This window comes from Phyllobates terribilis, unplaced genomic scaffold (genome assembly GCF_046119375.1).
Source record: "Phyllobates terribilis strain yellow unplaced genomic scaffold, ASM4611937v1 Scaffold_7__3_contigs__length_470593459, whole genome shotgun sequence".
Classification (NCBI taxonomy): domain Eukaryota; kingdom Metazoa; phylum Chordata; class Amphibia; order Anura; family Dendrobatidae; genus Phyllobates; species Phyllobates terribilis.
In genome coordinates, this window is record NW_027362767.1 from 101,589,715 (window position 1) to 101,614,972 (window position 25,258).

Sequence of the window (25,258 nt, forward strand, 5' to 3'; positions counted from 1 at the left end):
GCAGAATAATCCAATAAAGGTGTGTTATCTCGAAGCATGGAGCACTTGTGGTCTGGCACATTTATACTCTGTTTAGGAATTAATATGATCTGAATTTATTACAGCAACACCAACATGACTTCCCCGGAGAGGACACGTCAGCCTCTTCCTGAATATCACAGACAACAAAAACAATAGGCAGCAATCTCCGGAGAACAAAGAAGAATGGATTATTGTGGACGGCGCGGAGAGAACTTCTAGAACGTGAGAATGGCCATATAAAAAAAACGCTCAGTATTTCCAAATCAATCTTATGTAGATTCTACAAAGCCATAGTATAAGTGTGTGCAGTGGCCTACCGGGTTCTAGAGTGCGATATACACGTCTATCGTAGGTGTTGTCTACTTTGGACAACCATTACTCAGATCTAATGGTCATCGGTGTTGGTTGCCCCGGGACACTGTGCAATATACACATCTATCGTAGGTGTTGTCTACTTTGGATAACCATTACTCAGATCTAATGGTCATCGGCATTGGTTGCCCCAGGACAGAGTGCGATATACACATCTATCGTAGGTGTTGCCTACTCTGGATAACCTCAGCTCAGATCTATTGGTCATCATGTTGGTTGCCCAGGGAAAAAGTGCGATATACACATCTATCGTAGGTGTTGCCTACTCTGGATAACCTCAGCTTAGATCTATGGGTCATCATGTTGGTTGCCCCGGGACAGAGTGCGATACACACTTCTATCGTAGGTGTTGTCTACTTTGGATAGCCACAGCTCAGCTCTATAGGTCATCGTGTTGGTTGCCCAGGGACAGAGTGCGATACACACTTCTATCGTAGGTGTTGTCTACTTTGGATAGCCACAGCTCAGATCTATAGGTCATAGTGTTGGTTGCCCTGGAACAGAGTGCGATACACACTTCTATCGTAGGTGTTGTCTACTTTGGATAGCCACAGCTCAGATCTATAGGTCATCGTGTTGGTTGCCCCGGGACAGAGTGCGATACACACTTCTATCGTAGGTGTTGTCTACTTTGGATAGCCACAGCTCAGATCTATAGGTCATAGTGTTGGTTGCCCTGGAACAGAGTGCGATACACACTTCTATCGTAGGTGTTGTCTACTTTGGATAACCACAGCTCAGATCTATAGGTCATAGTGTTGGTTGCCCTGGAACAGAGTGGGATACACACTTCTATCGTAGGTGTTGTCTACTTTGGATAGCCCCAGCTCAGATCTATGGGTCATCGTGTTGATTGCCGATCACAACGGGACAATCATACTGGGAAGCAACAGTGCAAATTGATATCAACGGGCATTAATAATTTGTAGTTGATGTTGATATTGAGCTGCCCTGGATAGGACTGTTGGCTTTAGCTACTAATGATGGCCCCATTTGGAAATCATCCCCCCGCTATTAAAATAGAAGGGCAAAAGCGAGTCTAAAATATACAACTCCTTGAATAACCCAGCTGTAGAGTGGAACAATGGATTTCTAGGCTCACATTTTTAGGGGGAAGGGTGGATTTGTTTTGCTTTAACACAGATTAAAATGGATTGCGACGTTGATGCAGTCAGTCCATCAGTTTTTCATTATGTTTAGGGTAAATACAGTGCTCTTTCTATTACTGTATTAATACTTTAAAGACTTTATCCTACCCTAGCGACTTAATAAAAAACATACTTTCTGTTAATAGACTAAATATGTGGCATCATTTCCCATGTTAAAATGAATATTTTATGAAGGAATGTATCAAGACGGAGATAAAATGAGTGTTTTTTGCAATTTTACAGGTTCTTGAACCATAACAGATAGTCAATAGGATATCCAACTTTAAAAGGTGGCCATACACCCAGGCTGAATCATCTGATTTTACCAGGATCAGCCAGCCACCTAATGTGTATGGGGGCCTCCAAGCTCTACTAATGGCAGTGCTGTGAAAGAGAAGGATTAGGCAACTGAATTTCAACATGCCCTATCCTTTCGTTTTCAATGAAGAAAAACGCCATGAGAGATGGCTCACAGTGGCTTAATCAATGAGCCAAACTCTTTCATTGGGTGAAATAACCCTTTGGTTTGCCCAAAAGATCATCGATCTCGGCAGCGCATCGTGCTGAATAAACAGGACATGCGCTGACAAGAACAATCGCGGCCCATACAACTAATGCTTCAGTGACATCCGAAACATGTCTGCCTGTGAAAACAGGTAATTAGAAGACCGCCAATTAGTATTTATTTACAGATTGTTTAATGCAGAAAAAATCGGTAAAAGTAAATGCCCCCGTACTCCACACTCCCAGTAGAGAACAGGTGCGTGCTTGGCTGTATGTTTTTTTATAAAGAGGGGACATCAAGAGGCACAAAGAAGCCATGATCGCAGGGGAACGAGGTCCTTACTACAAATTTATGGCAATCCGTGGTGCTCTTCTTTAAGTCGCCATATTAAATGGATTTCGGTGGGCAATGCCTTAGCCCACCATAATACTTCATTAGGCTATGAGCAGACGACTGTAAATTCTCTCATCCGAGAAAATCGGGCCAGATTTGCAAATCACACTCTGATCAATCTCTTATCAGAGTTTGATCATAGTGTGATCCAATTTTCTCGGATGAGGAGAAGATGGCAAAAAAAATAATGTCTCCATCTTCTCCATTCTGTCAATCTAAGGAAATCGGACTGCCCTCAGATGTCATCCGAGTGCAGTCCGAAGTTTTCCACACATTCATTAACTTGCATGGTCGAGTGCGATCCAACTCGTGCATGCAGCAATTTTTTCCTTGGACCGGCCTGGTTGGAAGAAAAAAAAAAAAAATCGGACATGTGCACGGCCCCATAGAATAACACTGGTCTGAGTGCAATCTGATGTTTTGTAGGATCGCACTCGGATTCGGATCAAAAATACGATCATGTTCACAAGTCCTTAGGGGATATGATGGAACATGGTATATGTTCACATCGATCCAACACATAAAACTTTTGCAGGTGTTAGTGACGTCTGAGACTTCCAAATTTACAGTAGGGCCCCAAAAATACCAATAGGTTCAATATTATGGCCCCATACAACTCAGAGACTGAATCGAGCCGTACAAAGATTTTGTGCATAAAAATACAAACCACCCATCAATCAGTATAGGCAATGACTTTGTCCAACGGGAACCGTGCTTAATATTTGCATGGGGTTGTTTGGTGACTACAAGCACGGTCCTCCTTCCCGCCATACTCTGGAAAATAAAAAGCAATGGGAGCCACAAAGCGGCTGTGGCGGACAGGAAACTAGAGTACATGGGAAAATCAAGCTACTTGCATAGTACTTTTTATGAAAAGACACAGCATAAAAAACTCACCAAAAGCTCATGGTGGGAACATAGTTTTACTTACACCTCTGAGCTCCATAGATCCACGTTGTGTGAGTATTATATGTTAATATCAGATGGCCAGAGTACTGAGCAGTGAGTGAGAAGCAAACAGTCTGTTCATTGGAAAATCTGACTTTTCATATCATATGTAGGTTGCAATGTAAAAACAAACCAAAAAAAAAAAAAAAGAGCTCCGTTATGCTGTTTTTCCAGTGCAACATGACCTTGATCCGCACAATCACTATTGTGTATTCTAATTGTGCATTAATACAACTCTCACAGCTTATTTTGATTTCAGATCCCCCAGCTGGCGCTTAGTGTCACTTCAGCTGTTCACAGCCCCCCTTCAATTCCCCGCATCCCCCCCCCCCCGCCATTCTTTATACAAGTAGCCAGAAATTACATTCTCCCAGCCAAGCAGGGAACCCACACCTACCAAACACACACAGATACAGAGCTGCGGCCCACCCAGCACCAGGCTTCCTGGGGAAATCAGTCCTCATGCACGTAACCCCATCACTGCCAGGACGAAAAGGAGAAACCTATACATGGTTATTATACACATGCCTGGACTGGATTACCAAGCTGATCACACACTAATGGGGGATGGAGGGGTACTTCTGAAAAATAATGCAATAATATTTAAGGATATGACTACCCATATGATATAGGGATTTTTTTTACTATATACCGGTATATATATATATATATATATATATATATATATATATATATATATATACACATACACATATATATATATATATATATATATACACATATATATATATATATATATAGCTATTTTTATTATATAAGTTGTGATGGATGCACAACTTGGAAATGTGTGATGAGACCTAAATTAAAAAAAAATAATATATTACCTTCTACTCATTAAAGTTTTTAAAGAATTGAAAAAAAATATACATATACATATATACAGTGTATGTATATATATATATATATATATATATATATATATATATATATACACATACACTGTATATGTATATATATATATATATATTTTTTTTATTATTATTTTTTTTTTCCTTTAAGAAAAACCTTAAACACTAGAAGGCAAATTATTATTATTTTTTTAGGTCTCATCACACAATTCCAAGTTGTGCATCCATCACAACTTATGTATATATAATAGAAATAACGATATATATATATATATATATATATATATATATATATATATAGCAAAAAAAATCCCTATATCAAATGGGTATATATCTTTTTTTTTTTTTTTTTTTTATTATTTATGTATTTTTTTTTTTTCAAAGAAACTTTCAGAACTAGAAAGTAAATTACGTTTTTTTTTACATTTAGGTCTCATCATGCAATCCCAAGTTGTGCAGCCATCACAAAAAAAAATGCCCAAGACAAACACTGCAATGTGCTTTTTTTATGCCTTTTTCTATACCTGTATTTCTGTCCATGGGTAGAAAAGCATACAAAATTGGAAAAAAAAAAAGATCCGCAATGTCATAAAAAACAACTAAATATATTCTTGCTGAACAAGAATGTTACTTCATTCAGATCCGTCGAACCTTCGCATCGTTCCCCTGCCTTCTTCTAAATTTGGAAATCGCATGACGTCATTTCAATTTCTTAAGTTGGGAACCCATCGATCCGCATGGACGCACCGCGCTTGGAACTGATTTAAGGGTTGACGGCTGTCAGAGAACCATTGAAAGGTTTAGGCTGGGGTGATACAGGGCCCGTTATTTTCCAATATAAATTTACGCACTATGGTTTTCAGTAATATTTTGGGGCCTTTTATGTAAATGACCAACTCCTAGGTCAAAAGACAAACTCTGAGAATGCAACTCGCTGCTAGAATGCATTGTAATACAGGCGGAAAGTATGCAGGAATTTACCATCCATCATGATCAACAGCGTATGCGGCTGGCAACAGGCTGAAAAGGGGGTATAGGGGAACTGTGATGGATTTCATCAAAAGCTGATCAAATCAAATGTGTAAAGGACGCTTGAGTAAGCAATGTATAAACCAACAAAGGAAAGGGAGGAATGTCGCACTTTGGATGGAGTTCTCGGTTATGCGACATTGAAATACTACATGGGTAAATTCTGCAGTAAATTAATTTTTTATATGGCACCCAATGTAACGCACAGGACTAGAAAGTTAGGTAATGAATGTGATGGTAGTAATGTGGCGTAGAATACATGAAGTACAATAAAAAATTATATTATGGTACCGTGTTATCCAGAAAAATCGATGTATTCGGTGTAGAATGAATACATCTAATCAAAGTGGTGGTGATCTGTCCGTCTCAAGCATCCGCACATGAATGCTACATATAATGACAGGCTCTGATCGAAGCCTACACTTTTTTTTAGCAGAATGCAGAAAGCACATGAAGCATGGCGCCGCGCCCACATGGGTGACGTCATTCCCTTCCTGAAAGATGGCGCACTTTTTTTAATTTTTTTTACCGCATTGCAATGGATAGTGGTCAACCTCATAGATAGGTTTTCCTTCACTTTTGATAAAGATTCAGTTTGACGTCTTAGTCCTATATTTCAATGCAGTAAAGTAGGGCAAAAAGCTTGTTGATGCCCTCCTCCCGGGTGCACTTGCCTCTCAAGCTAAGCCACTGATTCGATATGTCTATCAATGTTAGCATCTATAGTAAGAGTCATCGTCACACCCTACAACATACTAGAGTATTTTATTGAGAAGATGGCAATGTTTGAGCCAAGATCAAATTTTGGTTCTCTATGGAAAAATCTTATAAGGACGTCCTATATAGAAAACAATGTAACGAGTCTTCCAGTCCTTGGTGGAGCTGGCCAGACTTAAGTCCGTTGACTGCTTGCTATCTCTCTAGCATGTGTGCCTATCCTTTGTATGAACCACTTCCTTGGCGTCATTGCAGCAATGAGGAACAGACATGAAAGGAATGTCTACAGAATGTCTCTCCTCGTTGGCAGGTGACTGGACGCATATTCGGGAGGTAACTGTCCCTGTGGATGACCCATGGCTGTGAAATTACAGGAATATCCTCACTTCCAGCACGGGAGGGGGGGGGGTGGGAGAAGAAGAGCCCTAAAATTTGGCTGGGGTCCAAATGTCTAAATGAGACACTCAATCTGACTCTTCTGCTCCAAGGGTATATACGAATATAGATGGTAGATATGTGCAAACTCAATGTGTCTGCCGAAGATTTGTTACGCAGAGCAATTTGTTGCCAACCCCTTAGTAACGACGTATGAATCACTCATTGTGCCAAGCGTAATGGCCTGAAAATGCTTTCAATGCACTTTTTTTTAAAACATCATTTGAATTAAATTCACGAAATGGGAAAAGAAAAAAAAAACTTAATGTACAGCGAAGCAAATGTAGTTATCCATTTGTGTTAAGCTGGGCGGACAGCACCTGACATCGCCTTCCTATAGCTGTGAAATATGTACAATAGCGGTTTAATGGGACGGACTAATTATATACAAAAAGGACAAAAGTGAGATTATCTGGACTTTGGTGTCAGCGGATGAGGATGTACCATCCGATTACGTTCTGAAAAATTCTGACAGGTGTTCGTCACGCACCGGTATCTGTATGTAGCGTGTGTATCACAGGAACGGCATAATGAAGACGGCTCAAGACTGGTAGTAATCTAACAGAGTCTAAAATGTGATTTCTTCCAATAATATATGGTAATTTAGCAAAATCCGACAATAGGGTACATCATTTTCATTTGGTTTTCCATAGAAGAGCAGGTAAAATGAAAAAAAAAAAAGCGTAATGAGAAGTAATGCCGTTTTCTATGTATGGTGAAAGCAGGGACCTTCATGTGAATGGTCATGTTTATTCTCCATCGCTAAAGGGTTTGCGAATGGAAACCGCCAATGGAAAAAAAATAGATCCTACTACTTTAGAAACAAGAGATGACGACTTGTGTTGTACTATTCTGGTAAATTAGATTGTGGGCATGAAAGGAGTTGTAGAGGGCGCGAGCCGGAGGTTGCTGCCCACTTCCCTTGTTGGATGCAGTGTCTCCTCCTGCCCCACAGGTCAGGGTAATTAAGTCCAACAGCAGCTGCAGTGAAACCAGACACTGGTGTGGTTATGTTCCACCAGTCGGGTCCCAATTACCTGCTGGAGCTTTCTAGTTACAAATATCGGACCTCTTCCCTTAATGCGGGGGGGGGTTAATGTTCACCACGGCACAACAGGGGTTAACATGGACGTCACCCCGCCATTACACTAAGACACAAGGGCGCGTATCAAACCTGTTAACGAAAGCCTGGGATATGGTGTCCTGATGAGTGACAGCTCCCAATCCTATGGAAATCCCGCTAGGGAGATTTCCACGCTGTCTGATACAAAGTCTTCTTAAATATCTATCTATATATATCTATATCTATCTATATATATACATAGATATATTATATAGAAAATGAATTATCCTCAGAAGAATGATAATTAGCTATATGGCAAAGAAGGATCTAGTACGACTGGAATATGGGAGCCTTTACTTCTTCTCTTACGTGTAATGCAGACGTGATTTACTAACATTACTACAATGGGGCGATTATTCACCGACCCCCTGCGACTATTAACAGGGTTATTTTTATCTTTCGGAATTGCTTTAGTCAACAGCTAATTAATTGTGATCGGGCGCTATGGTGCCTGCCTAGATTTTACAGTATTATTCTTTAATTTTTTTGCTGCGTTCCATTGGATTTTTTTTTTCCTAATTCATGAGTAGCCTGTATTGTTCCGTAGAGGAGTAAATGTAAAATACGGCAGAGTAACGACAAAGCACTGCGGATTACAAAATTGACATTTTAAGATTGTGGCGGAACTGACTTATACTTTGTGCCACAATGTATCCCGTCTGTAGCCATGGGCAGGTATGTTGTTCTAGGTTGGTCCAGACATTGATTTTTGCTTTCAGATTACATTGCAAATGATATCATACGTTTATGAACTGTGCTAGATGCCAGACGTAGGGTGCAAACTGTCACCTGCCAACTAGACTTTACTCTGTCACTGGCTGATTTCCACAAAGAACCTCATTTTCAGGCATTCTTACTAAGTAAGCCCTTACCCTGCTGGCAATGATATATTCTCAATTACCGGCCTGGCATACTTTACAATTGGTAGGAATTGTTACCAACCTGATTTTGGAGTAGGGGTAAAAGGGGTAAAGTTTCTCCTTGCGGCGAGTGACATGTTAAGCCTGACATGCCAAGGTGAGGAGACTTTTAAGTCTTTTGGAGTAGGCACACAATTCATATACTGCACCCCCGCCCTATTGTACGCTGGGGGATTATTCTGCAGATTTTCTCTCTTGGATTATTGGACGTTTCATCTTATAAAGGTGCAATCTAGTGCCGTAAGGCGATATAGACAGAACTTTAAAGGTCCTGCTGCCTGACACAGTCCTGAATGAGAGCCAGAGCTAACAGCTAGTCCTGATCACTGTATGACAAGTCGCCTCTCATTCTCCGTATACTGCTGGCCGGGGCCCAGAGGCGCGCACATACTCAGATTAGGACACAAATAAATAGCTGGGGCAGAAACAAACAGACTTTCTCTCGATCGCTCGCACCAGGGCTAAGGACACCCGTGATTGTGTTACAGAGTTGGCACAGGCAATAGAAAGGGAACTTGCATGTGGTTCTCACCGGAGATGAACCAGGGTTTGCGGTGCAGCCACTAGTATGTGCAGCCGAGTCCCATTTCCAGGTGAAAAGTAAACTAGGAGAGTATTTTTTTTTTTTGCCTTTTTTGCATGTGTGATAAAAACAAAATACAGGAGTGTGAAACTGGGAAGCGGAGATGGGAGTCTCTGCACGGCTGTCCTTATCTGCCGCCGCCATGTAAAACAGATCAGGAGCAAAGTAATTGTGTGACGCGCTTCAATGAACCCTTTCTCATATCTCGGAGTATCGGCTTGCATGTAGATAGCAGCAAGTCAGTGGTGTCTGCATACCTACGTGGCCTAGAAGAGCAGGCGCAGGGGGCGTCAACTGCTCCCAAAGTGGCTGCAGAAAAGATGGCCGGTGGGGTGAACCCAAATTCTCAGGGGGCTGGAGTTCTGCTCGTCATTGCCTACAATTTGCACTCCTCCAAGATGGCCGCTGCTGGAATCACCTGTGCGTCATTGCAAGCTTCTTTTTTTGACGACATGCGGCTCCGTATGAATTTATTGGATGGGGGGGAGGGTGCACACCCCATAAAGAAAATAAGGGAAATTCTAGGATCATTGCCCTTGAATTAAAACAATAAAATCGGCATGATATTTGTGGGTTCTGGGTTACATAAAAAATGCTGCCACCTGCGGATATTCACTATAAAAAAAAAAACAATATGTGTGAGCATAACGGACAAGCCAGTGTATAATACTATAATCCTGACTGACGACCCTACACACGCTCCCTAAGAAATACTCAGGTCTACAACTTTCTAGGAAATCTGAAACAGACTATATTACGTGGTAGGCATCAAAAGGGGAAAAAGGGATTGGTATATTTGTACAATCTGTTTCCAAATGTTAGAGCTCATTATATGAATGGAAAGAACTATGTGACTATAACGCCACCTTAACATGCAGGCCAACACTGGTATTACACCATGCCAGGTATTGTATGCTGAAAAATAGTATACAGGATTAGGAAATATTATACCTGGTGATGAGCAATAGTGAGAGTTATAAAAGGAGGGATCGAGACAGACAAGTAGCTCGTCCTTATAACTGGAGATCGATTGCCGATATATGTATAACCCCAAGGCATATCTTCAAAACATATCAATACACACACACATATATATATATATATATATATATACATACATAGGGAGAGAAAGCAATATACATACATATATGCATATATATATATATATAAATATATATATACATACACATGCATAGAGAGAGAGATATACGCATACACACACAAATATATATATATGGAGATAAGTATTTATATAGAGATCTATATATATATCTATAAATATACTGTATACATAAATAGATAAAGTATATACATGTATATAAATATATACACACATATATGTATATATATATATATATATATATATATATATATATATATATATAATAAGCAGTAAAGCATACGATAGAATGAAGGTAGGTTGTTTGGGTCTATATATTGATGCACATGAACACTGGATGGATCTGAGCACATACACACAAGCTTTAGTAAAATCATCCCTAGTGTATTTTACTAGCTAAGAATTTACTTTAAATGTTAAATAAATATATAAAAATATCTAACCCCCCTCTTCCAAATTATTTTCTAATCCATCACAATTAAAAATAAATTATGAAACTACAAAAGTGGCCAGCATATAGAGGGTTAAACTGAACCCCCCGACCACCACCAGCTGTCACAGAGCGAAGATGCAGAAAGTGACTTAATTTCATTCCCGATTGTTTCCGTAATAATAAGCTCAAAGGCATCTAAAGAAGAAGAAAAAAAATGACATATAGGATAAATTAAAGCATTCATTATCTAAATACGGGATAATCTGTAAAAAAAAAAAAAAGAAGAAAAACTTCAGTTTTTTTACTTAAGGATTTCTTTTTTTGGGGGGGTGTCATTTGCTTTCTAATGTTTTTTTTTTCTATTTGTTGGTTCCTGGTACAGAATTGATTACAGGGGATAAAGGACCTGCCCGACGCAATGTGCATTACGTCATTCCTGCGGAAACATCAGTGAGCCAGGCTTCGAGGTTACCACATGAGTCCCCGATGCTACCACTCCTCCGGACATCACCATTCTATCACATCTAGATTATTACTTTTATTCTATTGATTATTGCTTTTTTTTATTTTTTTTATTTGATTGTGTGATCTTGATCTTTTCTACCTAATAAAAATATAGAAATAAATAGTTAAAATAGTTGCTGTAAATACGTCAACAGGTAATTTACAGACACGTCCGCTAGACAAAATGAGCGAAAATCATCATGAACACAAGTTACATTTTTAGGCCCAAAAGCCTTTTTGGAAATGTTACAAGGTAGCATCGGATCTAAACAGTCAGGAGTTGCCACCACATTCACGATGTCTTAAGAACCTATAGGGTAATCGCCCAAATTGCGCCTTTTCGGCAGCGGTGGTAATGGATGTAGCAGAGCTGATCTGGACATAGCAATGTTGTTGAGGACCACAGTGATTCTCAATGGGCTTGTGCTATATGACAAACCCAGCTCTCTGCTGCATCCGCGTCTGGCAGGCAAAGAGGAGCACGAGACATAAAGGAAAGGCGTTATACTACGTGTGGATTATTGCTTTCATGTTCTGTAGCGGATACAACTAGAGAATAAAACCAGCTCCGATAAGTGAGCGTTCTTCCCTTCCGCCCATCCCTTTTTTTTTCAGTAATTCGGACTATGTTTCCTATAATATTGCGGTGCATTTAATACAAGCTCATGTATAATGCAAGAAATGCTATTTCATTTTCAGCTGTTAAACAGCAAATTCAATTTGGCTGAGCGCTTGTCTGCCAGATATATTACCTTATTAAATTTGAGCGGTAGCCCCCTTATGTTATTTGGTATCTGCTTATGCAGTGAATTCCTATTCTTGCTTTTGCTGAAATTCAGATTTTTAGTGATTATAGACGCATATTAATATCCAATATATCTTCCCTCTCTCCGCGTGTCCGTATCTATGTCGCAGGAGCCCAGGTGTGTTACCTACGCCGCTCCATCCATTCATTGGTGGGCTATAAGGGATAGTGATGGCGTTCATGCACCTTATATCAGGCAGATGGTGATGTATACAAAAGCTGGGATGGTGGGGGGGTGACATTGCATAAATTGTCCTAAAATCCCCTTTCTTAAAAAGCCATTAATGAACGACTGCTTTTAGCGAAGCAAGTCATCTGGGAGGAAAAAAGGTGAAAAGCTAATCAAAAAATCAAAAATGTCAAACGTGACAATAGTGAGTCAGAAAAAAAAAACCTGTCAAATATTAATAATAGTAAAATCACCAAAAAAAAAAATATGTGACAAGGAGGCAGGAGACGAGCAGCGCCTCGTTGAATGAGATCCTGCGCACTGACGGATGGTGGCCTCCTTTAAAACAATGTTTTGTCTGCAAGGAAATCAGCACCAAACATTTGCATGTCTTTATCTGATTTCTATTTGCAAACACTGGCAGCAAATTTGGTCAAAACAGACGCCGCCTGAACCTTTGCCATTTGCATGACACTTTACACGGTCGATCGGGTTATAAAAACCAATTCTGCATCGCTAATAAATGACATTTCATGACGAGTGAAGATCTAGGGTGATTAGGATAGATTTTTTTCTTTTTGCTGGTGTGTGCGCTGGTGTGTGCACGGTAACGTTCGGCCTAGCGCCTTATTACAGATCATTCCCCATAAAATTCTTTGTAGTGTGAACACATATTTATCCGGGTGACCTTTAACACTGTCTTTAACAGGACGACACCACTGCCATAGCAATTTGCTGCAATCACAGTCCTCGTACAGAATGGGCACATCTACATAATAGCGGTTTTATATTTCCTGATCTGCGCCACAAATTCTAACCTTAATTAATATCATTTTCATTTCTGAATATTTATATTAAATGAACAATTTAACACACGTTAGGATAAATCATGACAGAATCCGATCTACTGACGTCGCGGAGACCGCACGCCTCCAAACTGAATCCTCCCACAATGCTGCCTTTTAAACGAAAATCACCTGAAATATCCCTGAATAAAGATGTAGCAGAGCGGAGTATGTCGGAATCAATAGGCGACATAGTCTTAAGTTATAGTTTTTAAACAGGACTGCCTTCTCTAAGTCAGAAATGGAAAACCTAAAAAAAAAAAGAAGCCCCGAAGTGTTACGTGACAAATACCCTAACACGAAACTAAATATGCTTGTAAATGCGGCAAGGGAAAAATATATATAACTGGTAGGACGACAACCTTTCAGATAGCCAACAAAGCAAGGATGAGAAATGCAATATCAACTGCCTGTCAATCACCGAACCGCTCCTCGTCAGACTTGTCACCAGCCTGGGATCTTACCTGGATAAAAATCTTTGGATTTGGACAGCTTGATTGTGGCTCCCGTCTCTTTCTGTAGCTGGACGATGGTCTGCCCACCCTTTCCTATGATAGATCCAGCTGCATAACTAGGAATGAGGACCTTTAGGAAAAACTGGCCGTCTTCTGCAATGCAAAAAAAAAAAAAAAAGGAGAAAAAAAAATTCAACAGTTAGTTCGAGTCTCAATGGGAAAACCATGCAAGTCTATAGCTAAGAAAATCTAAAAAAAAAAAGACATTGCAATTATTTCCGTCACATTACATAGCATATAATATATATGTATCTATAGGTGCATATAACACATTTTTTGGATCCCATACCCAAGACGGAGCTACAGATTAACCTGTGATGGGAAGGAAATACATGGCAAAAAAGGATGCGAGCTTGCAAATAAGAAAGTGAGATCTTTCGAAAATTGGAAAGCGATGGAAGATGAACATACATGTGGAAATGAAGCATCTGACAATCAAAAAAAAAAAAAGCCTCTGGACGAACCTATTACAAAGTCTCACCTCTGAACAGCATGTTTAATTTGTAAGCATTAAGAGGTTGCCAAGATAAAAAAAAAACCCTCAGTGTAATGTGGAATGACTTCCACGCTAATCCCAATGTATTTCTTTAGCTTCTTTCAATCTCTCGTGATCCTCCTATAAGCTTATTAATTAAAGCAGTTTAAGCAGATTTTTCTCTCCCTTATTTCAAAGTGATCTACGGCTTAAATCACGGTTATCATGGGTTTGCGTACAGGTCATCGGATATAATAATGAAAAAAAAAAAAGAAAGAAAAAAAAAAAAAGCCCCCCGAAAATATGTAACATACAAAGCAAATATGGAAGGTTGTCTCGCTGAATGAAATGACAGGAAATGTGGTATGGTATATATTTTTTTAATATATAACAAGTCACTGACTTTGCATAACCTCAACATGTTCCAGTAAATATATATCCCTGTACAGTTTATGATAAAAGTGCAGGTCCATGTGTGATTCCTGTGATGGGAGCATACATCCAAGCCAAGAAAAAACCCACTGATCTTCCTTGCAATTCCTCAGCAAATGCATTCACCTCTGCATCGTTGCATTGTTATGCCTCCAATAGAAATGAACGTGAAGATGCTGGGACACATCACCAGGATGCAGAAGAAGCACCCCCCAGCTCTTGTGAGCTGAGCCTCTCTCTCTTCCCCCCCTCCCCCAAGCTTACAATTAATGATTGGGGGGATAAAAAAAAAAAGGCACACAGCGTTACTCCAAAAAATCCAGGCTCTCCAGAAAGGGAAAGGTTTGACTTGCTAAATAAAAGGATGCCCAGAAACAATGAGAGGGGACCGAGAGGTGCAGCCACTGATGTGCAGCTGACTGGTCTGGTCCCTGCCTCCTCCATGCATCTTCCAGCACTGAGAATTAACCTCTTCGTCTCTGGAGGAGTGTGAGAGATTGCAGTGTTTCTACCCCGTCCGTCAGCAGCGGGGTGATTCCCGCTTAAACCCATAAACCAGCTTTCCATACATCACCCCTACGTGCGTCTCGAGAAAAGCCAATCTTTCTGCGAACCCCAAAAACACAAAAAAAAAGGGGAGTCTTAACGCCGAGTCTATTGAAACAAGCACATAGTACAGGTTGGTGATATCAAACGAAAAAAAACACAATAATAATAATAAAAGAAGACGCCATTTTGACCACAGATTATAATAGACACGCTTGCGTGAGGACCCCCAGACATATATCGCAAACCTACAATATGATGGGGGGGACATTCAAGGCCAGGAGAAGCGAGAATCTGCCTCAATAGCTATAGTCCACCCCCTTGCAGAACAGCAGCTGGTGCACTCACCTCCTGTGTTGGTCCTCTTCGTGCTTCCAGCCTCCGGTGGGGCTTCCAGGGGTCTTTTCCTAGAGTCTGGGGGGTCTAAGTCTATAGGGACCCCGCTGTGGGTCCCGTTTTGCTGGATGGGAGCTGCCGCCATCATGTTTGTGGGCTGCAGCAAGCTGAGAGCACAGGGGGACACAAGGGGAGCACAGGCTGGGGAAGGAGGGGAGTGTGGGGGGAACCCCACTACCTGCACTGCAAAGGGGGAGCCCCCTGGTGCACCTCCAAAATATACAGACACAGCAATACAAGGGAGAGGGGAAACGGAGACAGAGAAGAGCAACACAAAATAAATAAATAAAAGAGAAGCCAGGAGGGGGAGGAAAGGGATGGAGAGAGAGGGAGAGAGAGAAAGAGAGAGAGAGAAAAGAGGGGGAGGAGTGCAGAACGGTGGGGGTGGCAAGGAAAGTGTGCAGGGAAAAGGAGAAGGGGGTGATAGAGAAGGATTGGGGAATGAGAGAAAGATAAAGGAGGGAGGGAAGCGGAGAGGTAGCAAGCAGAAAATAAAGCAAGATGGCTGGGACTGAGAAACACAGAGAAGAGGGGAGGGTGCAGAGTGATGGGGAGGGAAGGGGTGTGTGGAGGAAGAGGGGATGAAGAAGGGCTGAGGAGGAAAGAAAGGAGCGAGTGCGAGATGTGTATGTGTGTGAGAGAAGAGTGGTGCTGATTGCAGCCTCTGACTTGTTTCCTTGCTTTCTCTCCTCCTCCTCCTCTCTCTTTTGTTTCCTAATAATCCCCCTGCCTGCTGCTCACACTGGCTCTCTTGTGGCTGGCGCTCTCGGTGATACAGCGCTCTGTCCTCTCCTGGCTGGCCTCAGAAGTGTCTGTGGATATTAAGGATGCTGTAGCACATCCCCAGCCCAGCATCCCACACAAAGCCTCAGTGCTACCTACACCTACCTATATAGGTCAGCCCTAGTAGCATGGACTCCAGGCGATCTCCAGCTTGGATTCCTTGGCGAGATGATATTGCCATTTAACACGTTGCTTGCCGGGCGACCCTGAAGAAAATTTAAAAAAAAAAAAGAAAATGTTATTCACGCCAACCTATCACACCGTGTATAATTCAGCACATAACACGCGTACTACAACTACCAACGTTTCCTGCAGTTATTTCTTTATTTATTTTTTACAAAATTCTGCCGCAGAATACGATGGCGCTGTATACAAATATTATTATCATATCCCATAATATGTATATATACAGAAAAAAAACACAAACAAAAGCTAAATAAATATTCTAACTACTGTAGGATTGTAATATTACTAGTACAAAAAAGTAACAATGAAATACACATAACATTATAAATGACTTTTAGTAGACCTATTTGTACAGTGCTGCGGAATATGATGGCGCTGTATACAAATATTATTATCATATCCCATAATATATGTACAGAAAAACACAAATAAAAGTCTACAAGTATTATTGTGTCCCATAATATATCTATATATATAGAGAAACATAAGTAAAAGTCTACAAGTATTATCTTGTCCCATAATATATGTAATTATACATATATATGTATATATATATATATATATATATATATATATATATACACATATATACACCGACAAACACAAATAAAACAGCCTACAACTATACTAACTACGGTGGGATTGTAAGAATATTAGTATAAAAGAATAACTGATAGTAAAACAGCCATAATGCAACAAATTATTTTTAGCAGACCTGTTTGTACAGCGCTGCGGAATATGTCAGTGCTATATAACGATTATTATGAATTCCTATTATTTAGGATCATTCGCTTTACACTTTAGTAACGGTTCCTATATATTGAACCGCTCATACATGAACCACCAGATAAGTCTGATAAGTTGTGACCTAGCGGCAGTGACGGACCCTCTTCAGGTCAGAAAGGTGGGATTTTTTCCGTCCTCATAAGTGCAGGTATCTGGATATAATGTAAAAGTCAATCTGAACTTTAGATTGTGGACGGAGAGAGGGTGCAGCGCTGTGGAATATGTTGGCACTATAGAAATAAAAATGGGGAAAATTAGGACTAAGACGGACATATATATAAAGGATCATGTGCCCATAACTTTATCATGGCTGAGCGCTGTATAGAAAGCATGTGCTACACACTGTATACATATATACACGGCTAGGCAGCAGCTCTGCAGCACAACACCAGCACCAGGACTGAGCTGAGGGAGGAGGATGCTGCTCCCACAAGGCACAAGGACCTTCACTGATGTCAGGATCACATGACCAGCCCCATGACTGGGGAGGAGGGAGGCTGCCCATTGCAGTGCAGTCCTCTCCTGTGTTTTGTGTCGTCACTTGCATTTTGTTCACCGACTTCTAAGGATTCTCATGTGTAGCACCCGTATAATGACTATAGAGCATTACTAACCCGCCATTATTGTGGAAGGGAGGCATTAACATGGCAATGGGACTTGTTTATTTACCAGTTACCAAGCAAAGGCAGAAAGGTGCCCTTAGCAACCAATCAGGCTGCTGCTTTCATTTTTTATAACATTTAATTGTCTATAAAATCTGCAATCTGATTGGTTGCCCAGGACCAAACACACACACATGCAATCTGACATCCTATCAGAGCTCAGTTTCCATCTCTTAACCTTCTCTGGTAAAATGAAAGTCAAATTGTGATTGGCTGCTAAGGACGACAAACACAGATATACTTGTAATGAGGCCCTCAGGCCACGTTCAGTATTTGGTCAGTTTTTTACCTTAGTATTTGTAAGCCAAAACCAGGAATGGGCAGTAACTAGTGATGAGTGAATATGTTCGAAATCTGATCTCAAATGTTAAATTCGATAAGAATATGGCATATTCGGATTCATGATCGGAAACACGAGCATTTTTTCTTAAAATCTGCAAAAATCGGTAACATTCAGCGAAAAAGTGTGGGAAAATTATTGCGGTGCAACTAAAGTGTTTTTAACAGTTTGGCTAGCATACTGCTTGTGTATGATGAGTGGGGGGACATGTTTGATGAGGAGAGGGGCTGGAGAGAGCAGACCCAAGCTGAGAGAAGCTCCGTGCTTCTAATTTTTTTTTTTCTGTAACTTTGTGTTCAAATCGCGGCTAGCCAATCAGAGCGCAGGAAGCATCCACAGTGTTCAGACACAAGGTTTTCTGCCATTGGCTGCTGAAATCACATGTCGTCTCTATATAAAGAGTGGCCATGGTCTCTGAGCGCCATTTTATGCATGTCACTGGTCACAGACGCTGCTGCTGAACGCTGCTCCTGTGTACTGAGAGATTTTAGCTAGATAGATAGGTGGTCGCTTCTAAGTTAGATAGTTTAGATAACTGGTCTCCTGTGTGCCTGTGAAATCGACCTTCCAGCAGATTTTTTTTTCCTTGTGCTATTACTGAGGTCCAGACAAAAAGAGCAGGGCCCATGCCATAGAACTGTGTTGTGCACTGCTTGTATTGTGCTCCATCCATGAGTATCCCTTCAATCAATTTTTTTCACTTGCTAATGTGATACAGCAAGCCCTAGTAGCCCATCTTTTCATTTTGTGGGGTTGAAATTCAGCTGCATGCAGAGCTCCTGAGTGCAAAGTATAAAAATATAATGTTTTTACATTTGCTAATGTGATGGCACCTTGTCATTTTTTGGGGGGTAAAATTCAGCTGTATGCACAGTAAAAAAAATATATTTTTTTCTGTTGCTAACCAGAGTCCAAAAATTATTTTTTTCTGTCACACACGTGATACAGTCTGCTATAAGAAACCTAATTCATTTGTGGCTTTGAACTTCAGCTGTTTTCAGAGTAAAAAAATATTTTTTTTCTGTTGCTAGCCAGAGTACAAAAAATATTTTTTTCTGTCACAAACGTGATACAATCTGCTATACTCCACTTAGTCCTTTAGTGGCGTTGAAATTCAGCTGTTTTCTTTTTTAATCAAGTAATTTTTTATTCATTTTATAACAGTTGCACATATACAAATAACTGTAACGGGTCTGGGAGGCGGAACCTCTGGGCTACTATACAAGGGAGCGGTCCTTGTAAGGGAGCGGGTGGCGACCAGGCAGGCAGTCACAGCAGGTGACCGGGACAGTCTCTGGGTGTACGGGCAGGAGGTCACGGCAAGTGATCAGGGCAGTCTCTGGAAGAACGGGCTGGAGGTCACGGCAAGTGACCGGGGCAGTCTCTGGAAGAACGGGCTGGAGGTCACGGCAAGTGACCGGGGCAGTCTCTAGGTAAGGGGTAGGTACGACCTGTGATGGCTGAACCTCCAGGTAGGCTAGCAAGGCAGATGGAGGATGTGTGCTCCCAGGTGAGCAAGCGAGAGTCTCTGGAATAGCAGGTGGTCACAGCACGTGACGGCGGAGCCTCCAGGTAGGCAAGCAGGCAGGTAGCGGAGAAGCGCTCCCAGGTGAGCGGGCAAGAGTCTGGAATAGCTGGTGGTCACAGCACGTGACAGCGGAGCCTCCGGGCAGGCAAGCAGGCAGGTAGCGGAGAAGCGCTCCCAGGTGAGCGGGCAAGCTGGTCCATAGACAGACTGACCGGAGTTGTAAGGCAGACCGTCGGACCTCAGGCAAGCAGGCAGGTAGCTGATGTGCGCTCCCAGGTGAGCGGGCAAGTTGGTCCTTAGACAGACTGACCGGAGTTGTAAGGCAGACCGTCGGACCTCAGGCAGGCAGGCAGGTAACAGGAAATCAGGCAGGATTAGGACAGCAAGCTGGCAGGAATCTGGCAGGTAACTGGCAACGGGACCTGAGGGCTGAAGCAGAGTAGAACGGTGCAACAACATTGCTCGGGCACCTCCATTTTGGAGGAGGTGCCTTATATATGGTAAAGTCCTCCGGCCATTGGCCGGGGACTCCTTAGGACGGCGCGCGCGGCCCCTTTAAGAGGGAGGGAGGGCGTGCGCGCGCCCTAAGCACAGTGGCCGGGAAGGAGCGCGCGCTGCCAGCAGAGCGGGAGAGGGACGCCGGGCACGGAGCAGAGCGGTGAGGGGAACAGCGTCCCTGCCTAGCAGAGGGCAGGGACGCCGGCACTACAGTACCCCCCCCCCTTTAGGCCCCCCCTTTTTTAGGCCAGATAGAAATTTAGCTAGGATGAGAGGGGCATGGATGTTCTCCCGGGGCTCCCACGTTCTCTCCTCAGGACCAAACCCCTTCCAATCTACCAGAAAAAAGGTCTTTCCTCTTACCCTTTTGGTGGCAAGAATGTTCTCTACCTCAAACTCGTCCTCAGCAGAAACCGGAGCAGGAGGCGTACCTGTAGACTTGGAAAAAGAGTTAAGCACCACGGGTTTGAGGAGAGATACATGGAAGGAGTTAGGGATCCGTAAGTTGGCCGGGAGTTTCAATTTATAGGCCACCGGGTTGATCTGACTGATGACCTCCAGAGGACCGATGAACCGAGGCCCTAACTTGTAAGAAGGTATCTTGAGTCGAACATATTTAGATGAGAGCCAGACTTTATCTCCTGGACGAAATTGTGGAGGATCCAGGCGTTTTTTGTCAGCGTGTCTTTTCATACGCTCGGATGACAGAAGGAGTGCGGACCGGGTACTCTCCCATATGGAGGAAAATTTGCTAACGAGAGATTCCGCAGCCGGGTTGTCCACAGAGGTGGAGACAGGAAAAGGAATCCGAGGATGCTGACCAAAGACTACAAAAAACTGGGATTTGGAGGAGGATTCGCTCTCGTGATTATTATAAGAGAACTCGGCCCATGGTAGGAGATCCACCCAGTCAGAATGGTGGGCATTAACGAAGTGCCGGAGGTAACTGGTCAGGTTCTGATTGATCCGCTCCACTTGACCATTGAACTGTGGGTGGTAAGCGGAAGAGAAGTCCAGGGTGACATCTAGTAGTTTACAAGTGGCTCTCCAGAAACGTGAGGTGAACTGTACCCCACGATCCGACACGATGTGGAGGGGCAGGCCATGAAGACGGAAGATATGGCGGATAAAGTCTTTAGCCAGCTCGGGTGCAGACGGAAGGCCTGGCAAGGGAATAAAGTGAGCCATCTTGGAAAAGCGGTCAGCGACCACCCAAATGACCGTACAACCGGCAGAGACGGGGAGATCAGTTATAAAGTCCATTGCTATATGCTGCCAGGGGGCAGCAGGTACAGGAAGCGGAAGGAGGCGTCCGGCTGGCAGATGTCTCGGGACTTTGTTGCGGGCGCAGGACACACAGGCAGAAACAAAGTCTATTATGTCCTTGTGCAGGGTAGGCCACCAATAGTGCCGGGCAATAAGCTGGAGGGTCTTTTTCTGACCGGCGTGGCCAGCTAGTTTAGACGAATGGCCCCAGTGTAGGATCTTCTCCCGATCAGGTACTGAAACAAACGTCTTACCGGGAGGGAGACGATTTAGACTCACGGGAGCCACCTGCATTACTCTGGCGGGATCGATGATATGTTTAGGTTCTTCCTCGAGATCGGACACCAGAAAGGATCGGGACAAGGCGTCTGCTTTGACGTTTTTGTCAGCCGGGCGAAAATGAAGAACAAAATCAAAGCGAGCAAAAAACAAGGACCACCGGGCTTGGCGCGGGTTAAGTCTCTGGGCATGCTGGAGGTAAGCCAAGTTCTTGTGGTCAGTGTAAATTATTACCGGATGAAGAGCCCCCTCGAGTAGGTAACGCCACTCCTCCAACGCCAGCTTGATGGCCAATAACTCTCGGTCTCCTATGGAATAGTTGCGCTCAGAAGAGGAGAAGAGTTTGGAGAAGAAGCCACAAGTTACCATTCTCCCGGAAGATGATTTTTGAGTAAGTACCGCTCCGGCTCCAGAGGAGGAGGCGTCAACCTCCAGGAAGAACTGCTTGTTGCCGTCCGGGCGATGCAGCACCGGGGCGGAAGAGAAGGCCTGTTTTAGGGAAAGAAAGGCCTCCTCTGCTTCGGGCGGCCACTCTTTGGGATTAGTACCCTTACGGGTGAGCGCGGAAATTGGGGCAGTCCGGGAAGAGAAGTGCGGGATGAAGAGGCGGTAATAGTTGGCGAAGCCCAGGAACCGTTGAATAGCCTTCAACCCCTCTGGTCGGGGCCATTTCTCGATGGCAGACAGTTTCTCAGGATCCATTTGTAGGCCGGTCTGAGAGATAATGTAGCCCAGAAACGGAAGCGAGGTCTGCTCAAAGAGGCACTTCTCATATTTAGCGTAGAGATGGTTCTGCTTGAGCCTGAGCAGGACCTGACGAACATCCCTCCGGTGAGTCTGGAGATCCGGAGAGAAGACCAAGATGTCGTCCAGGTACACCACTACGCAGGAGTAGAGAAGGTCCCGGAAGATGTCATTGACCAACTCTTGAAAGACGGCAGGAGCGTTACAGAGGCCAAAGGGCATTACCAGATATTCATAGTGGCCGTCCCGGGTGTTGAATGCCGTCTTCCATTCATCCCCCTGACGGATACGAACCAGGTTGTACGCCCCACGGAGGTCCAGTTTGGTGAAGATTCTAGCCCCCCTCAGACGATCAAATAACTCCGGAATGAGCGGAAGGGGGTACTTATTCTTCACCGTGATCTGGTTAAGGCCTCTATAGTCTATACAGGGACGGAGAGAGCCGTCCTTCTTTTTGACGAAAAAGAAGCCTGCTCCTGCCGGGGAGGTAGATTTCCGGATGAATCCCCTGGCCAGATTCTCCTCAATATATTCGGACATCGACCGGGTCTCAGCAGCGGATAATGGATAAATACGCCCACGGGAAGGAGAAGTACCAGGTAACAGGTCGATAGGGCAGTCGTATGGTCTATGAGGGGGTAGTGTCTCTGCCTCCTTTTTATTAAAGACATCAGCATAAGACCAATAAGGAATCGGAAGTCCAGGTAGATTAGCTGGGGTAGGAGAAGGACGGACGGGATGAACGGGAACCAGACAGGTCTTATGGCAGCCCTGTCCCCAGCGAAGGACTTCTCCGGTCTGCCAGTCAAGAACGGGTGCATGTTTCTGGAGCCAAGGTAGGCCTAGCAAGAGGGCGTGAGAGAGTCCAGGCAGAACATGGAAGGAGATACTTTCAGAATGCAGCATTCCCACCTGCAGAGTAATGGATTCGGTGATGAGTTGGATGGGGCGTGGTAAGAGCCCCCCATCCACGGCAGCAACAGACAAGGGTACAGCCAGAGGTTTGGTGGGGATGCGGTATTTCTCTACCAGGGACTGTGAAATAAGATTCCCGGCTGCTCCAGAGTCCAGTTGGGCTAGTTCGAAATAACGGTTCTCCCCGTAGACGATTGAAACTGACAACAGCAGGGATGGAGAGGATTTATTCTTGTCTAGGTGGACCTCTCTGAGCGAACCTAGACACAGGCGTTTCCCGACCTCTCCGGGCAGGCACGGATCCGGTGCTCCTTACTGCCACAGTAGAAGCAGGTCCCCTCGGCACGGCGTAAGTCCTGACGGGTCTTGACCATCTTGGTCTGGTCGACCTGCATAGGCTCAGGAGGGTGTACCTGGTTAGAGACAGAAGGAGTGACGGGTTTCTGAAAAGTAGGAGCTAGACGTGGTAACCTCCTCTCACGGGTGACCTCTCTGGCACGCTCCTGGAACCGTAGGTCAATCCGGGTGGCAAGAGTTATTAAGTCATCGAGAGTGGTAGGAATGTCCCGACCGGCAAGTTCATCTTTAATACGGCCGGACAGACCCTCCCAGAAGACGGAAACCAGAGCGTTGTTATCCCAGGCCAGCTCCGAGGCAAGGGTACGGAACCGTATGGCATATTGGCCCACGGTGAGACTTTCCTGACGGAGGCGTAGCAACGATGATGCGGATGAGGTCTTCCGTCCGGGTTCGTCGAAGACTTTCCGGAAAGCCGTGAGAAAAGCAGGCAAGTTGGACACCAGGGGGTCTCCTCTCTCCCATAGAGGATTTAGCCAGGCCAGGGCCTCCCCGGTGAGATGGGACATGATGAATGCAATTTTGGCTCGGTCGGTTCAAAGTGCAGGGTGCACTGATTTATGAAGCCCCGAGCCTGGGCTGAGTCGCCTCCGAAGCGAGGAGGTGCAGAAAGCCGAGGTCCGGGGTAGGATATCATGGTGTTAGTGGACAGCGGAGCTGCCGGATTACGAGACATGGCACTGGCGGAGGTTGTTGGTGGAACAGTCAGAGTGTCCAGGCGAGTATTGACATTCCGCAGGTGACCCAGGATGGACTCCTGTTGGGACCTTTGACGGGACAGTTCATGACACAGGTCCGAGAGCGAGGGAGCTTGGGTGCCACCGGGTTCCATGGCCCGAGCAAACTGTAACGGGTCTGGGAGGCGGAACCTCTGGGCTACTATACAAGGGAGCGGTCCTTGTAAGGGAGCGGGTGGCGACCAGGCAGGCAGTCACAGCAGGTGACCGGGACAGTCTCTGGGTGTACGGGCAGGAGGTCACGGCAAGTGATCAGGGCAGTCTCTGGAAGAACGGGCTGGAGGTCACGGCAAGTGACCGGGGCAGTCTCTGGAAGAACGGGCTGGAGGTCACAGCAAGTGACCGGGGCAGTCTCTAGGTAAGGGGTAGGTACGACCTGTGATGGCTGAACCTCCAGGTAGGCTAGCAAGGCAGATGGAGGATGTGTGCTCCCAGGTGAGCAAGCGAGAGTCTCTGGAATAGCAGGTGGTCACAGCACGTGACGGCGGAGCCTCCAGGTAGGCAAGCAGGCAGGTAGCGGAGAAGCGCTCCCAGGTGAGCGGGCAAGAGTCTGGAATAGCTGGTGGTCACAGCACGTGACAGCGGAGCCTCCGGGCAGGCAAGCAGGCAGGTAGCGGAGAAGCGCTCCCAGGTGAGCGGGCAAGCTGGTCCATAGACAGACTGACCGGAGTTGTAAGGCAGACCGTCGGACCTCAGGCAAGCAGGCAGGTAGCTGATGTGCGCTCCCAGGTGAGCGGGCAAGTTGGTCCTTAGACAGACTGACCGGAGTTGTAAGGCAGACCGTCGGACCTCAGGCAGGCAGGCAGGTAACAGGAAATCAGGCAGGATTAGGACAGCAAGCTGGCAGGAATCTGGCAGGTAACTGGCAGGTAAC

The 25,258-nt window shown here is 44.2% G+C and overlaps 1 protein-coding gene across 4 annotated transcripts in view; it reads right to left on the reverse strand.

Annotated features, from left to right (window-relative positions):
• NOVA1 (NOVA alternative splicing regulator 1) overlaps positions 1-16,132 on the reverse strand; it is an 83,610-nt gene extending 67,478 nt beyond the window's left edge. Inside the window, exons 1-2 of one of the 4 annotated variants that reach the window (XM_073639041.1) lie at positions 15,256-16,132; positions 13,404-13,547 (exon numbers count right to left, since the gene is read on the reverse strand). In XM_073639041.1, the coding sequence (XP_073495142.1) occupies positions 13,404-13,547; positions 15,256-15,391 (280 nt within the window). In that variant the 5' untranslated portion in view covers positions 15,392-16,132. The other 3 variants (XM_073639040.1, XM_073639043.1, XM_073639042.1) reach the window with 3 other exon arrangements.
• Positions 16,133-25,258: the final 9,126 nt, after the last annotated feature.